The sequence below is a fragment of the Chamaea fasciata genome, unplaced genomic scaffold, assembly GCF_029207755.1.
Source record: "Chamaea fasciata isolate MVZ Bird 193981 ecotype frontalis unplaced genomic scaffold, bChaFas1.0.hap1 SCAF_1, whole genome shotgun sequence".
Classification (NCBI taxonomy): domain Eukaryota; kingdom Metazoa; phylum Chordata; class Aves; order Passeriformes; family Sylviidae; genus Chamaea; species Chamaea fasciata.
In genome coordinates, this window is record NW_027094086.1 from 121,072,243 (window position 1) to 121,089,644 (window position 17,402).

General features: G+C 39.4%; 1 protein-coding gene across 4 annotated transcripts; it reads right to left on the bottom strand.

Annotated features, from left to right (window-relative positions):
• Window positions 1–1,193: 1,193 nt before the first annotated feature.
• Window positions 1,194–16,735, bottom strand: CCDC126 (coiled-coil domain containing 126). Of its 4 annotated transcripts, none has more exons than XM_066195667.1 (4): window positions 16,679–16,735; window positions 6,024–6,161; window positions 4,997–5,400; window positions 1,194–2,790 (listed from the first exon to the last, which is right to left on the bottom strand). In XM_066195667.1, exons 3-4 carry the CDS (start codon window positions 5,232–5,234, stop codon window positions 2,609–2,611), a joined length of 420 nt encoding a protein of 139 aa, XP_066051764.1. In that variant the 5' UTR covers window positions 5,235–5,400; window positions 6,024–6,161; window positions 16,679–16,735; the 3' UTR covers window positions 1,194–2,608. The 4 variants fall into 4 exon arrangements, with proteins under 4 accessions (XP_066051764.1, XP_066051785.1, XP_066051769.1 ...); XM_066195688.1 differs by lacking the exon at window positions 16,679–16,735 and adding an exon at window positions 16,300–16,571 and having other exon boundaries at window positions 6,024–6,156; XM_066195672.1 differs by lacking the exon at window positions 16,679–16,735 and adding an exon at window positions 16,300–16,571.
• Between the last annotated feature and the right edge of the window lie 667 nt (window positions 16,736–17,402).

Consider the following 17,402-nt stretch of genomic DNA (forward strand, 5'->3'; position numbering starts at 1 on the left):
TGGATCTTGAATATTCTTTTGCTACCTACATTAAGCAATCACTCAGAGGCACAGAAGTACTGCCAATTATCTACTGAAATCAGCTGATAAACACTCATGAGACAAATTACAACAGGGAAAATTCAAGTCCCCTCATTTACCAAAAGATTTCAAGAACAAAACCAAAACGCTCCCCCATCCCCTAAATCAGCAGTTCTTTATATAAGAGAGGTTATATGTCCTCCTGTCTTCCAAAGAACAGAAGAAGAAAGAAAAGGAAATGATACCCCAAACCCCATCCAGTTTAAGAACCAAACCAACTATAGAGAGATTCCATATACATAAAACTTGAATGAGGTGATTTTGGGGGGCTTTGTGATGTCCTCTGAAATGGAAAATACACAGCTGCATCATAAAAACTGCAGCACGGCAGAAATACTACTTAAATATTCCTCAGAAAGAAAAAATATGCTTGGCAACACAACCGAATGCTGCGACACTATCAAGCTTTTTGGACCTGGACTAAGTTGTAGGCTTTCTCTTGCTGCTTCTTCACAAAGCCCTTGGGCTCTTTACACAACCTCCTACCTTCGTAGGGCTGCCACACCTCTCATGTGTCCTATATAGGAGGCTGCAGGCTAAAACACGCAGATGTTTTCTTACTACTGTTTTTAATAGGAAAGTCAGCTGAGACCCTCCCTTTATGCCTTCTGTACCCTTTTTTACCTTGGTCTGCACACCTTAAGTTCAGTTTTGTCTCTCTGAAAAAGAATTGTGTGTTTATAGCACAAAGGTTTCGGTTTGTAACAATAAGGTATCTAGGAAAAAAATCAGATAGATGGATATAAAAAAAAAATAAATCAATCAATCTACCTACCTACCTACTTTCATGTTGTCAATCTGCAGGTTCAAAAGTTCTGCACATATCTTCTTAAATCTTATGTTAAAAACAGTCAATTCTTTGCCATTAAATATCTAAATCAGTTCTTTTATTTTAATTTCTTTCCCCCCTTATCTCTAACCTGAGGAAAGTTTCAGGGCATTAGAATTTCAAGAGCAGAAGAACTCAGTGACTAAGAAGAAAGAAAACCAGAAAGGGTACTACAAAAACTCAGAGATGTAAAATTTTCCAATCCAGAAACTGATAGAGAACATATAGCAAGAATGACAAGACCATTTAATCACAAAGAAACAAACAAACAAACCCAGGAACGTTTACAAGTACAATTAAAAATTTATTTTTCTCTTTCTGCGTTGAAGTGAGTACACATTTACACACAATGTGACAAAAAAATCATCTGGATACTAACTAAGATGGCAATTGCATTTTACTTTATAACCACCAAGAATATCAGCAGGGAAAGAGAAGAAAGGAAAAAAGCACATCACTTTGCATGGTATATCACCCAGCACCCCCAGTTTACTCATCCCCAAAACCTCACTTACAGGACACTTTTGGCAAAAGTCCCTGAACATTCTGTCCCCCCCAAACATTCAGTACAGTTTAAAAAACAAGTTCAGTGGCACTTTAATATGACTTCAGTAACATTTGAGATACAGTGCAGCCACACTGCATGCAATTCACTTTGCTGTAAGGCTGACTCAGACATAAGGCAAACATTACCTTAGCTCTCAAATATTCCATGATTAGACACCCTTAGTACATATACCTCTGATGTTAAAACATCAGAGGAAGCCTTGATTCCCTTCATTGCTCCTCCTTCTGATCAAGAAAGCAATTCAGGGAGATGGTGTGCTACACTAAACACAATCTGCAAGGCTTTAAAATGTTAAAAACAAACAGCAATGAAAAAAAATAAACTGTATTCACATATCCAAAACTTATTTCCATCACTTAAATAAAATTATCTGCAATTACAAAATACATACACTTAAATATCTTTTAAAGAAATAATCATCTAAGATACCACAGATGATGATTTGCTTTTGATAATCTAACTGCCCTATCTCTGGCATAAAGATAAACCTGGACAGTGTTACTACCTAGAATGTTTTCCTATTACAATAAATTTTCTTAAATATACAGTAAATTCTCTTTAACTATTCTGACAGATAGTGCAAATAAAGACATTCTTTGGGTCACAATTTTAAAATATTACCACCAATGCTATCCTCAATTTAATATTGTTTTAGTAAATAAGTAAGAAAATATTTTAAGTGTACACATCTTCTAACATCTGTTTAGCAACACATTTTCCTCAGTTACCTTGGCTTAATGCAGGTCACAAAAAATGAATAAGCTACAATACTGCTCACCTATCCAAAAGATATGTTATATTCATACTTAAATAAATAGATTTAGAAACCTAACTATAAGTTTCCCATTGCTTTCCACATATTGGTATTATCCAACGGCCTACTACATCAAATCATATCAAAATATCTTTATAGACAACAAAGACCACTTTAGAAGCACTGCTCAAAGGCAATGAAATAATGCTCTGAGAACCTAAGCACATGTTAGGCCTACATAGATCCAAGCACATTGTAGAATACAATAGCTTATGCTTGTTTTAGAGTCAACTACTGCCTTGCCCTAGCCAGAGACAAAAAGCTTATCTTAAATATTATCCATCAATGATGTAGCAACACAGAGTGGCCCTGTTTGCTATCTAATGTTGCTTGCTGGCTTTACACGTTTATTTGCAGTCACTGGCACCTGATGGTTAGTTCCATTAGTAGTATTTGTCGCTGAGCCATTCACAACGATGTAATCAACCTTGTTTTCCAATTTCACCAGGCGTTGTAAGATGTCATCCAGAAGAACAGCAATTGTTCTCTTAAGATCAGCTGAAGATAATGGAGAAAACAAATTAGAGCCTGTTATTTACTCCGCGTGGAAAAGAACTGCCATTTCAACATATTCACATCTTAAGACTTGCTATCCTCCCTACCACACTTTTTGGAAAGGAGTGCAGATTGGTCTGGAAGTACAGAATTAAAGAGCTGCTTGATTTTTCTTTAATAACATTTCTCAGTTATTTTAGGGAAGGGAGATACCACCATAACAGGGAACTGTGAAGGCAGCCAAATAAATACTAGAATGTAAGAACAAAAACACTAGTTGGAACATCAGAAGTGGCTATTTAAAGGTATTATTTCAAATTTCATCCTGACAACAGCATTGGAACACTCAGCTATGTCACCTTTTAGCCTTGGATGCCAGATAACATATCTAAACACTTTCCAGCATAAAATAGGTAGTTAATAGCTTTCCCCTAAATTACAGTTTTAGCCCATATTAAAGCTGTTATTAGAAAGTATCTTATTGCTTCTTAACATAGGCTATAAAACAAGGGAAAAAAAACTATTTACAGCTTTATTGACTGAAAAATAAGAGAAAAGATGGTAAAAAATGTCTCATGTTCTGGAACACAAAACCAGTAACATCTTTCAACAAAAAACTATGCTCTTGCCAATCACCACCTCCTTACACACAAGGATATCTACAAATTCTGTCTCTACCATCAGCCCTCTAATCAGTTCTTAACTAAGCAGAAAGATTGGGGACAAATATCCCAGGCATCAAAGTGAAAAAATAGCAGTAAAAGAGATAAAATTAAAAATGAGTAGCAAACAAAATTTCAAAAAAGAAGTACCTCCTCTAAAATGAACTAGTTCTTGTTCAGTAATGTTAACTTTGAAAAATAAAAAAAAAAAATTGCTTAACAATTCAAGCCAGAGCAGGGTCTGCTGTCAATAACAGCAGGTAGGTCATGTACTCTGTAGTATCACTTTGTGCTCAACAATCTGAGGGAGGGTATTGCCAAGTTTTAATTCTTACGATGAGCAGGTAGATCAAGAGATGACTTAAGTTTATATTAAAGTTCAGACAAAACTGCATAAGACAAGTCTCATTTGGAAATACACTGTAAGACTTACAGAGCAGGAAAAAGCTGCAGCACACGAGGATTTTGTGAGTTTTTTTAAATGACAGAAAAATTTAATTACACAGTAACGGAAGGAAGTCCCTAATGACAAATCAAAAAAAATAAAAAAAAAAAAGGTGGGAGAAGAAAACAAGGAAGAAAAGAGAAGGCAGTCTCTTACTGTCATAAAAAAAATAATTTTAAGAATGAAAGGATTAAAGGTTTAAATGCTTTTTACTGTCCTACTCCTCTTGGGTTGCTCCTGCACATCTTGTCATCACACCCTTGCTTCCTTCTTCCTTACCAGCAGCAAAAACAGTCCAGACACATTTTTACTGCTAGCACTCTTACCAAATGCCCATAAAGGGCATCCTACAACAGTAAGAGCCATTTAAGGAAATCTTAAAGGGATCAATATTCATTACTCTACATCTTTTGAGATACTATTTTTTAAAATAAACATTTTTAGTTATCTTTTAAGTATTTCAGAAGATAGTAAATACTGGTAACCTATTTATCAAGCTAGGTACATATTCACAAGACACAGACAAAGCAGAGATATGATGCATCAAGTATTACAGCTTGCAAGATAAGGGACCTTATATCTTATGGCTACTTCTAAAACAAGGGGAGATTCTGCCAAATTCATAACTGCCTTGCAGTTTCCAGACCACAAACTCAATTAGTATGTTGCTTCTTCATTGCTTTTTTAAAGAGAAGAAAATTCAAGAAATAAAAGCAGGAAGTTAGCAAAGAGGTACTAGAAGAATCCAGAACTTCGAAGTGACTTAATATAAAACTTAGTCCCTGTATCAGGCATGTGCTTATTCCTCAATAGCTGAATATTCAGAAAAAGACAAATGTGCTGTTACTTCTGTAAGTAACTGTATTCGTGTACCTGAAGAGACCTTAAAAAAACCCTGGAAAGTAAAAATTTCATGTACAAAGCTTCATTTTGCAACTCATCCTAATCTTCAACTTCATTAAATAAATTAAAATAAAATCAGTTCATACAGAGAGGCTTTTTTCTGCTGAAGAGCATTTACTACTTAAAAAAAAAATTATAACTTTAAAATTTTCAGAAAAATAATATACTCAAGTAATTAGTATGGCTTTTTTCCTCTTACCATATCCTGACATAGAGGCTCCACCACCACCTTTCATTAGGTTTTTATTTTCTTCTGCCAGTGCTTTGACATATCTTTTACTGAGATCTAATATCTGTCCACGCAACTCGGCACTGCTCTGGCGTCTTGGATACTGAAAAGTGTAGCGTAGCAACATCAAACCCCAAATGATTCCAAAGACTAGTAAAAACATACTCAGTTTCTGAGACATATTTTTTCTTGAAAATGTTAGAAACATTTCTGATGAGGGCCACAGGCGCGTCCTAATTTCAAGAAAAGTAACTGAATATGGCTTTGTCAAATTATACTACATATTAAACAAAAAAAATATTTCCACGAAGTGAAAAATCTTCTGGCTGGATCATCCTGAGTATATCTTCTCACGTTTCAGCTGGTCTTGATTCCTGAAATTTGTAAAGTACCACTTGGTTATTCAAAACTGCTACAGTTGTTGAGATCAAGAACAAATATCAGTTTCCAAATACAGTATTATTGCATCATCTAGTGAACAAGTTTTTTTATCTGCTTAGGGGTTCAGTTATATTTCCTTCTCACCTTCAGTGATATTTACAGGGTTTCCTCTTCCTATTTTTAACAATTTTTATTCTCCAAAAATCAAAACTTCAGTGCTTCCACAGAGCACCTTAAGTATTTTAAATAAAGGGATTTAAACTGACACTAAACCCAAATGCATTTGAAGGAAAATGCAGTATCTAGAAGAGACCTGTATAACATTTCTGTACAACACTATGATGAGTTATACACATACATCTACATACAAGGTCTTGTGAAATGATTCACTTGATTCTTATTCTTCACTTTGAAGTACAGTGCAAGTATGAGCAGACAACATATGGAAGGATGTTTTTAGGTTGTTTAGCTAGCTCAAAGTTTCCTCTCCTGGCTTTGTACACCATTAAGGTTTCTTACTTGCTTTGGTATCTTACTATTGAATAAAGAGATAAAACCAAAATAAATTGGCACACTGCACTTAAGCATTTTACTTCAACTTTAAAAAATGTCTTACCATAGTACCCAATTCCGATCCTTCAATAGATTAAGGCTTCTGGAGGAAAGCAAATGGTGGGAAAGCTTCAGCAGTTAAATAACAAATGTTCAGACAGTTTGAAGCAGCTTGAGCCACACATCTTCGGGGATCTCTGTACTGGGAAAAAAAAAAGAGAAATTTAAACAAAAAGTGAAGATATCTTCATTTACTTGTGGAGTAGCTGCAGTTGAAGGCTTCAAGCTGCATGCTTTTAAAACAGGGCTACATTTTCAAACCTAACTTCAAGCATTTGTTAGGGAAGGACATAGAATTACTCCCCATTATATTATGAATGCATAATATTGACTTCAACATACTTTTCAAAGAAAGCTTGTTAAGAATCTCACTCAGCATCTCCTTGTGTTATAAGACAGTGACAACAGATGTTCTGGATTCATCATATATGTATATGCACATATATTTACATAGGCATCATCCTCTTACTAATTTTTACCCCTCAAACAGATCCCACATTTTTAGACCCTTTCCATGTGTATACCTCATATTTCTCATTTTACATCCACCTCTGACACTACTCCAATTATTCAATACTTTCTTAAAAGAGAACTTCTACTATTTAACATCGTCCAGATAAAGCTACTCATTTTACACAACAGTTACATTTTTCCTCACTATTCCCGGTTCTTCCCCGCCTACTACCTGACACAAGCACTTTTTAGACTGAAATTATGCACGTAATAGAGTTCCTCACCAGACTTTCTCTAGTGGCACGTATGCCTCAGTTTGTATCAGAATATTGAGACTGAGTTTCTCGTGCTGCTGAGCTCTCATCTCTAACCTAACTCTGCCTCCATGGCACTTTTCCTAGCTCTCCCCTGACCAGTTCCATCGGCCTTATGCCGACACCCCACTGTCTGCTGCCAGCACAAGTGTCACTGCCAGCAGGGCGCCGAGCCCTGCTTGTCATTTACCCTTCACCTTCACTCTTCAGATAATCCTCCCAACAGGCGAGCCAGCGTGCCTGATTCAAGTGGCAAATTTTTGAAGTGCTCTAAAATCAACATGCATATCTAAATCATTCTGAAATGATTAACCCAAGGCAGGGGCGGCATTACAACTTGGACACCAAAGTTGCCATAAAGTAACAACCAGCTGTGTGTAAAATGCCCCGTGGCAGCCACTGCCAGTACATAAACTCTTACTTGTGGGTGCACTAATGGCAATCCCAAATCACTGAATGAGGAACAGCTCACCCTCCACTGTGGGGTATGACCGTGCACAAGGACAGACGGCCAACACGCAGCAATTTGAACTCCCACTGTAAATGCAGTAAGATGTACTTTGTTCAAGGAATGTGCTTATCCCCCCACCCCCCTCAAAAACAGCTTTAATATACTAATTTGTCATAAGTACATAAAATAAGTGGGAAAACAGTAAAACTTACATTCCACAGCATGAATATCTGGAATTGTGTGGTTTAAGATTTCCTGAAACAGATATTCCCTAAACATGCACTAACCAAAACTTCTCTTTCCTAGCCCTTTGCCAAATCCATGGCTCTGCATTCAGACTTTAAAGAATAAACTGCACCCACATCATTATATATCTACATAATCTCTGAACAGTATCAAATATGATGGAAAACCTTATGAAGTCCAGGAGAAGAGTATTCATGTGATGGCTCAGAAGACCAAACAGTATCTCTCAAGAAGAGATCGTAGGTTTCAAATCCTAATCCCAAAAGTCTCTACTTCTATTAAAAAAATGGAAAAGAACAGACAGCTCTTGTAAAACTTAAATTTAGTTCAGCTCTCCACAGATCTCCAGCCATACCTCCCCCCAAAGCACTTAGACAGTATCACTACAGTCCTTTGGAGTAGAAATAACTCTGCCATCACACTGTAAATAAGACCACAAGCCAGGATAAGAGGTCTAGCCAAGAGGACGAGATTGAATAAACTCCTGCCAAGGAGCAGCAGGAATTGCAGACTGGGCCATCGCCATGTATATCTGATTCACAGTGCACACGCTGACTACTGAAACTAATGGAAATCAAGGACTTAACCTGCTGGGAAATTGCATAACACCCACATACTGACACGAGGCAAAGGAACTGGGAGCAAGGTGTACCAAACTGGAAGGAACTATTTGTACTTGCCACTTTTCCTACAAATTTTTCAAGTCCATTCCCCCTTCATGAATTCCAGTGTAATCTCAAAGTTCTGGAGATTTGGTCTCCTCTTTCCCCCTGAAGTGCATGCACTTCTAGTGACTCATAAGACACTCCCAGCAAGATCCTTGGGGTAAAAAAAAAACAAAAACAAAAACAAAAAAAAAAAAAAAAAAGGGAAGAAAGTTTATACCCACTTGATTTGGAAGTAGGAAAGAAAGGAGTATCAAAGCAGCAGGTACACATATTAGGAAGGAAATAGCACACCAAGATGGATGGATTGGAATATTCTTGTAACTCTTATTACCTTGAAGGGTCAGCACTTCTCTGCAAGAACACTATGGTTTAAACAAAACTTGGACTCAGAATGGACCTTTGTTTTCAGTAATTCAGAGGTAGTATCCCATAAGATAACAGCACACATGAAAGAAGGTATGCTATCTCTTGTGATCTTTATTCTCCCTCATCTCTCAAAGCACACAATATGCTGAGTTGGAAATTCTCCCTGAGCAGGAAAAAAAGGAAGCTGAGACTTCCTCTTCAAACTGATTTATCCTGGATAGAAATGCTGGCATACTACTCTCCCAACCACAGCTGAGGGACTTTTGTGGCAAAGGCAAAGCACTGCAGAGAGCAATAAGAAAAAAGGGTGCATCAGAGGCAAACCTTGTTGCAGTTCTTACCATCTCTAATCATGGAGACAGAGCCAAAAGGGAGACAACCATGAAGATGAAGCAGTACAACTAGAACAAAACTTGAAAATCTGAGGAAGGAAAGAAAATAAACAAAACCCCATACCAGCAAACCCGAAACAGAACAAAACAAACAAACAAAGCAAACCCAAATCAAATAAAACCCTGAACAGACCGCAGGCAAAATGGCAATCCAAGAATCCCTGAAGAAGAGAATGTCTTCCACATAATCCTTTCAATAAGCAGCCTAAAGTAACCAATTTAAGTGCCAGTTTTCCGAAGTACTTTAAACCAGCATGCATATTTAAATTATTCTGAATGCTACAAGCCCAAGCCAGGAGCAACATTAGAACATGAAGCTACAACCAATTCCTGAATGAGGATCTGACACCAGGTTTGCCTTTCATGTACATATAAAGAGCTTGGTTTTCCTCACTACCGCCACTGCTGATTGTCTAAGAGAAGTACTGCCAAAACTTTCCAATGTGAATACAACTTTGTCCAGTGGTACCACAACACTGACATCCATCTGGCAACAAAAACAATGAACTAAGGCACTCATCCACTTCGAAGTAAAATCATGTCTCTATCCTGCATGCCCGTGTTTCAAAATCAGTCATATATAAATTTTATTATTGACTGCATGAAACAAAAGGAGCGAAGGTAAAAGAAAGAGCTACAGAAAATGTGGTTTATATTCCACAATAAAGCAAGGTTATCCTTAACTACCACTTAACTAGCATCAGACTTCAGTTTGAATACTGACTCTTCTCTATGGAACTAGCCCATACTTACAGAACATCCTTCTCAAATTTTGTTGCAGTCTTCCTCAGATTCTGCTTTACTCATTCCCAGAAAAACCAAGAGATTATATTAACATACAACACAAAAATGAAACACTCTATAACACAAAGGAATGCCTCACACATGCTCTGAAACAACCTCAAGTTATCAGGGAAACAAGGCATACCTAAATTCTTAAAAGCTTATTGCACTTTACAGCACTGTCACTTCTGCCAATCAATCAGCTCATGAAAGACTGGCACATATTCATCATCACTTTTCTAGCCTGTCCCAGAAAACTCCAGCCTACCTAAACCACTAGAAATGGCTGCTGGGCAAATTTAAACCTGTCCTGCAGAGATGATTTGTGTACCTTCTAGTTTTGAAAAATGTACAGGACAGTTGGCCATAATTACTTGCAAGAGAAAAAGAAAGCAGCAGGTCCATGAGGTATTTTTGGTGGTTATTAATAAGCAGTTTGCAGATGCAAAGAATACAGAAAACCAAAGCCTGAGAGAAACCCATTTGATTCAAAGATCAAAAATACTTTTAAGAATAAAGCCAACAAAAATACAGTGAAAAGAATATTGTTAACATACAGTTCAATAAAGTCACCTATTGGTCATGTATTTTGAAAGACAGAATCCCAAATGCTAAGGCAGTAGTTCTGCAATGATACTCTAGAGACCTAGACAGGTGTCTAAAGAACTCATACATTAGGAAAGCAGGCATGATAAGTAGGAACTTTACTCAATCTATTACTTATCTTATGCACAATACTTATCTGTTCCTCACTTTCAAATTATGATCCAACAACAACATGACACTGTGCATTCAAGAGCAGGTCTGGCTTTGCATCAGATTTCAACTGCATAAAAAGAAGTGATTTATCAAGACAGAGCTTAAAAAATAAAAAGCCATGTACAGTCATAGAAGTGTGCATCCAATTAAAGAGGAAGTGGAAAAAATCTTGTAATAGAACAGACAGTACACAGAAATCAGGACAGTACAAATAAAAGCTGACATTAATAATTACTATAAAATATTTGTAGAGTACAAAATTGGAATTTATTACCATCTCAGTGGGAACACTAAAAATTTTATGAAATTATTAATGATTTAAAATTACCATACAAAAATTACATCTGTACAAGAACTTACTATTCAATTCATGGCAACAAACATCCCTCAGTACAGAGAGGGTACTGTATCAGTTTAGTATATCAGACACTAAACTGCCTGTAAATATGCAGTGATACCTTATTGCAATAGCCAATAAACATTTCAGGAAGACAAGAATCACTTGGCATTACAGAATACCAGGAAAAAAAATCCACAGTAGCATCAAGCTCCATTCCATTATTTTCCCCTTTCTGCAGAGTGCACCCTCTGTGACCCCATTCACCTCTGTGACCTCCAAAGTATTTTGTTTCCTAATTTTTCAACAGAAAACTTGGAGCATCACTCAGCTGATAGGAACCAATCACGCTGATCATTCTGAGAGCAGACAGCCTGGTTCTATGTTATTTGGAAAACCCTTAGTCATTTCTGTAAGGCAATGAAAATGGGAAGTCTAAAGAACGACTGACATACACCAAAACAGCATAGAACATATTCACTAGTCAATTAATTTTAAAAGACTGAGACAATTAAATAAGCACCTAGAATCCCAGGAGCTCACATGCTGGGACTTTTTGGAATGCCAAAAATGATGTTTGTGTTCTGGTAATGTACAGCCTTAGATGGCTGTTGGTTTGGCAGTAGGTGAAAAATTTGCATGAGGTGCAGCTGGCAAACAGGTACCCAAAGAAGAGAAGTGTTTACACAGAACCCTGATTAAAACTGGTGCGCAAGGAAGAACCACAATCCTCATATTTTTATGAGTACACAAGTTCTCAAGAAGATGCCAATAAACTACTGTCTTGTACTGGCACATCCATACTGGTGACTGTTGCAGACCAACACCGTCCTTTGGTTCCCAGGTTCATTAATCAAGTTCACTCAGACAGCTGCACAGCGCCATAAAAGAGCAGGATATTCTACACGGAACCAACCATTAACAGCAAACGCCAGTTCCCAGACAAGTGAAATCACACTTGGCTGTCTTTTGATAAAATTTTCTCTCAGCACTTCAAGTATTCCTATTATTGCTGCTGTAAAATTCGGTCAAACAGAAGAACATCACAGCAGGGAGGGAAAAGAGGACACTGTACTGACAATGCCTCAGCAATGCCTGACATAACAGAGCCCACCAGAATGTGCTGATGAAACTCAAGGGCCTTTCCAGACTGCATCATAAATGACTAGATAGAAGAGACCATTTATATTAATAGCTGCTAGACTCCAGTATAAATATCAGTACTATAAAACAATGCTGCTGTCTTAAGAACAGGTAAGAAGGCATACTTCTGGACAAAATAAAGGCTGCACTATCACTACGAAAGTTGCTGGGCTGCAGGTTTTAGCAGTTCTGTACCATTTTCAGAGCATGCTGCCAAAGGAGTCTGCTTTTGTGTCTTTTCCAGGATTTCTATCTTTATACCTTCTCCTACAGCATGTGTTCCTTCATTCCCTACTTCTACATGCCCAAGACTTGCAATTACCTTGGCACACTGAAAAAGGAAAATATCCTTTTGCCTTTTTGCTAGCTGCTGTTTGGGGAACACCTTTAATGGATATTCCAAGTGAAAGAAACATAAGGTCTAAGGGAATAGCAAAAATGGGCAACTACCAAAAACACCTATTCTTCTACAAAGAAAGAAGAAAACCTTGTGTACTCCCAAAAATTCCCGCTTCTCAATGCAGCCAAAGGATATATGGGCCAACAAAAGTCCCAGCTCATCAAGCAGACACAGTGCTGCTGCTGACGAGCTGCTGGGAATACCTCAGACTTATCTTAAACCAGGAATGGTTTTACCTCCCACAGGCTTCTAAGAACAGTACCAATTAGTCTCGTAGATGAACTTCGAGAGCACAAACATATTGCTTTCAACTTGAAAACCCACACACTTACAGTGGCTCTGGCATAAAATTATCTGAGAGCCCAAACACTAGATTACCTTTTGTCAGTATTTTAGAAATACTGGAGAGCTGTTTCTATTTAAATGCATGCATTCCTATTTTAATCGGTTTTGTTCTATGCATTCTACCAATAATTATTTTCATTTTGCATTGTGTCTAAGAAGTCTCCTCAAGTACCTTAGAGTATCTTTTCTTTCCCAACACCTTCCCCATTTATTTTGCCTGCCACTGCCAATAAATGCTTTTAAAATAAACCAGCCATTTAAAAACAGAAATTCTTTGTTCCTTGCCCATGGGCAGTCAGCCAAGATTCAAGATTTTGAGAGGGGAAATGGCTTGGCAAGGCTTGTGAAGAAAATTAAAGCAAGCAGATATCCACAGGGACAGTATATCAATAGGGACAGTATGTTACACTTGCTGAACTTCCCCTCCTCCCACTGGGTCCATCTTGGCCCCAAAACATTTCTACATCTCTGTATCAGATTCTTAAAAACAATAATAGTGAAAAGGTATTTTTTAAAAAATCTCAGCTTTATTTTTCCTGGGATAGTTTCTCTATTTTCTCTTCATGCTTTACTGCCACCATTCAGGTCACTGTAGGACCCTTGCTCCTTGATAAGAGTCACTTGTAACGGAGCACAAGGCACTTTCTTGGCTTCTCATTTCTCTGTAACACTGCCACAATTTATTAATTGTGACAAGTACCCCCAAAATATTCCCTTGTGAAACTTCACAGCTGTCTTTGTATCACTCTTTCCAAACCCCCTGAGACTCCAAAACCTCCTCATGAGACAATAATGTTTAGCAAATTTTGACCAGTCTTACAGAGAGACAAGCCTACAAGATGATGCATGTAGGTTACTGGTAAGAGAGGGACTCTCACTGAACGTTTTAAAGAGACCTAAAAGGAAGGCAGCTGTCATCAAAGAGAATTAAGAGGGGAGGGGGGAGACAACTAACAAAGTGACAGCTGCAATGGAGGAGAGATTGCCACTGCTCACACACATACACACAGTGCACAACACAAACACTATTCCTGTAGAACGGCAACAAAAAAGAGGACTTGTTCCACTCAGGAGAGAGGAAGAATTTAACTTGTTTGGTTTTCTTTCAAGAAACCTGTACAGTTCAAACTGAGTATGAATTTGTCCACCAAAACTATGCTTCTATGGCAAAGCTGCAATACAGAGGAGGCTTTGGATTCATGCTCCTTCCCAGCGGGCTGACCTAGGTGAAAATTTCAGAAAAATAACATGGGAGGAAATATTAAAGACAAGTGATTTCTTCTATACCCTTTCTTCCACAATCTTATTTCTAGATTGACTTGTCAGCTCAACACAGCATAATAATGGATTATGACAGACATTAGTTAACTGTAACACCTCAGTGGTGTGCACTACAAAGTACTTTATTATTAACATTAAGGAAAAGGTACCCAGAAATTTAACTGGATTATTTATATAATGGTAGCCTCCTATTTCTTTAGTATTACTGAAGAAACCAATTTCATTGGAATAAGTTTTACATTCCCTTGTCTAGGCCTCTAGTTCAGGCCCTATTTTACATTGGCAAAGTACTCATTCAATTCTGAGCAATCCAAAATTAATCTTCTCAATTACATAGGCAAATGCCAATATACCTATTTTTGTAAAGTTTGTAAGGTTTTTTTGTAAACCATAGAAGAAAAATATAAGAGAATGTTACTAATAATGCTCAGTGGAGAAAACCCAGCTCATAAAATGGAACAAATTATCAATCACAGGTGAAAGAGGTTGTTAAAAAAACAAATAGCATATAAAGTACATTTTAGCAGTAAACTTGTACCAGGAAAACCAGACTCATTTGAATGACTGAGCCTCACATATTTTTGACAGCTACTGGAAAATGGCTATTTTTGACACTTACTAGTCTTCAGATACATTGACTACACAGCTGACAATTTTAGCTGACAGCAAGCATTTATCCTACTTACAGTTTAGGCAAGATGCAAGAACTAGTCCCCTTTACTATTTTTGGAAAAAGTACAAGTACAAGTGATCATGAACTCCAGGGGAAATATCTCACTTTTAGCAGCTAAGTGACATTGAATCCCCAAGATAAATTGTGATGAGCTGAAACCAATGCCTCCTTCAAGGAGGTGACAGCCCAAATTATCTCTAAACGCAGATACTACAAAAGCTTTAAAAACAAAAAGGCGGGGGGGGGGGGGGGGATAGGAAAGGAAGCACCTTTATTTCCAACTGTAAAAAACTTAAGGAAAAGGACCAAAGAAATTCCAGCATAATTGTTTAATTCCCTGGAGCTCTCAAGTACCTACCAAACAGCTACATATTTTAACACCTAAAATAACAAAAAGAGGCCAGAATAACACAGGCTTCATACACATGTGTATCTGCAGTTAAAAAAGGAACAAAGATAACAATAAATTTCTACATTGGTCTAAAACTGCAATCACACTGCTTGTGACACCACCACAATATGCTACTCACAATCGAATATTATCTTCATATTGTCACCTTTCTCTGATATTCTCACGAGAGTAAAACAATTCATTACATTTGTTTCAAAATTAACAGTACGTTACAGTTAGGACAAATCACATGCACACTAGGATGGACATCATGTTCATATTCTGAGGGCTCTCTTAAAATGAAAAGGTGCAATTCCTACAAAGATCACTTTTCACTGTAAAAAACACATCTGTCTGCCCCTTATTCACCCACTGAGGGGGCAAAACAACAACAAAAAAACCCCAAAACAGCAACCAAAAATAACAAGTTAACCCAATCTGAACTGTTCTAAGGAAACTCCACGTCATGTCATAGCACAGAACAAAATTTCCCTCTGTTTGTTTTGTGGCACACAAACACAGAAATTACACTCCACTCTCGCTGTCAGTATCTTTTAGATCACAAGAGACATAAAAGAGAATTTACAGGATGCTACCATGTTGGGTTAGGAAACCAAAGAGAGAGTTTATTAATAATGAATGATGAACAGAGCTACCCAAATAAGGCAGAGATAATAGTATGTTATACGTATTTACCAAAATAAACTTAATCGGAGATAAGCGCATCATCAGATGTTACAAATAAACGCAATTTTATTATATTGCAAAAAGGAAGCATTATTCTGCAACTCTTGCTGTCAGGAAATTCCATATATTATAATCTCCAAAAACTGAATGTTTCAAATCTTGCAGACTTCATTCAGTATTACTTTTTCCTATTTCTCCAATAGTACCACCGAGCCCGATTTCAGTGAAGTATTTACCTGTTTGTTTTGGGGGTTTTTATGCAACTTGTTAGTGCCCGAAGATCATTTAACCTGACACTGTTAAGGATCCTGCCTTTGCCTGAATATGATTTTTTTTTCCCCTTCCTGTAAGTTCCATCACATCATTCTAATCACGCTTTACCTCTTCGGAAGTTATGTCCTTACAACAGAAGACATCGATCTTGCAGAGTCACTGCAGTCATAGCTTAAGACTTGGAAGACCGCTGCTAACAGCGAAGGAAACCAGAAAACCCCCACTCGCTCCCCCGCTTCCTCCTCACCCAAGGACACTGCATCCCAGCCCTGGGACACGGATCCCGGCCGAAGGAACGCCGACCCCGGCACGACTCACCCACCGCGCCGCGCCCCTCGGCGGGCCCGCAGTGACACCGCCGCAGCCGCCCCGACAGCCGCGCAGCTGCCGGGACCGGCCGGGAAGGGAGGAAGCCCGGAGGAAGACGAGCCTGTCCCACGGCTTCCGAAGGAGGGGCGGACCAACGCGGGCGCTCAGGCGCGGGGCGGACCCGCGTGTGCGGGAGAGCCGCAACCACCCTGCGCCATCCCGGTCCCGCCCGAGCGTGCGGGCACCCGCAACACTTCCCCCGAGAAAACACGGATGGACGGACAGGCCCCCACCCACCACGCTCCCGCCGCCCCAGCCCGGGGAGCGGCTCCGAGGCTCTGCCGGGACGGCCCCGGCGCAGCGCCCCCCGCCGGCCGCCCCGCGCTACCTGCGCTCACCGCCGGCGCTCCCTCCGCCCGGCCCGCGCCCGCATCCGCGCGCCGCTTCCGCCCGCGCCGCGCGCCTCAAGCCCCGCCCCCCGCGCAGCCACGCCCCCCGCGCGCCTGGCGCCGCGGCCGCCCCCCGGCGGCGGGAGGCGGGTACCGAAAGAATGGTGCCGGACTTTTTGGTGACTCCCTGCGACAGGACGGCGAGCTGAGACCGTGAAGCAAAGCACAAGAAGTTCCACCTCAACATGAGGAAGAAATTCCTTGCGTTGAGGGTGGTAGGTAGAGCACTGAACAGGCTGCCCTGGGAGGTCATGGAGTCTCCCTCTCTGGAGACATTCAAAACGCACCTGGACACATCACCTGCTCCAGGTGACACTGCCTTGGGAGAGGCTGGATTAGGGGATCTCCAGAGGTCCCTTCCAACCCTAATGATTCTCTGATTGTTCGTGGCTGGGGTGGTATATAACCCCCCCCCCCCCCCCCCCCCGGTGATAATCGCCTAAATAAAATTAATTGTGAGTGCAGGACTGTGGAAGAGAGTCACCCCAGGCTCTTCCTGCAAGGTGCTGTTTAAAGGAAGCTAGTATCAGTTAATGAAAGGTGACCATAAGGGCAAAGCAAAGAACACGTTCAACAGATGCAGAGTTGATAGCATTCAGAAGTACCTGTTGGTCACCTTATCTTGATCCCTTCAGCGTGCTTGTCCCTCCCTCCCTCCCAATG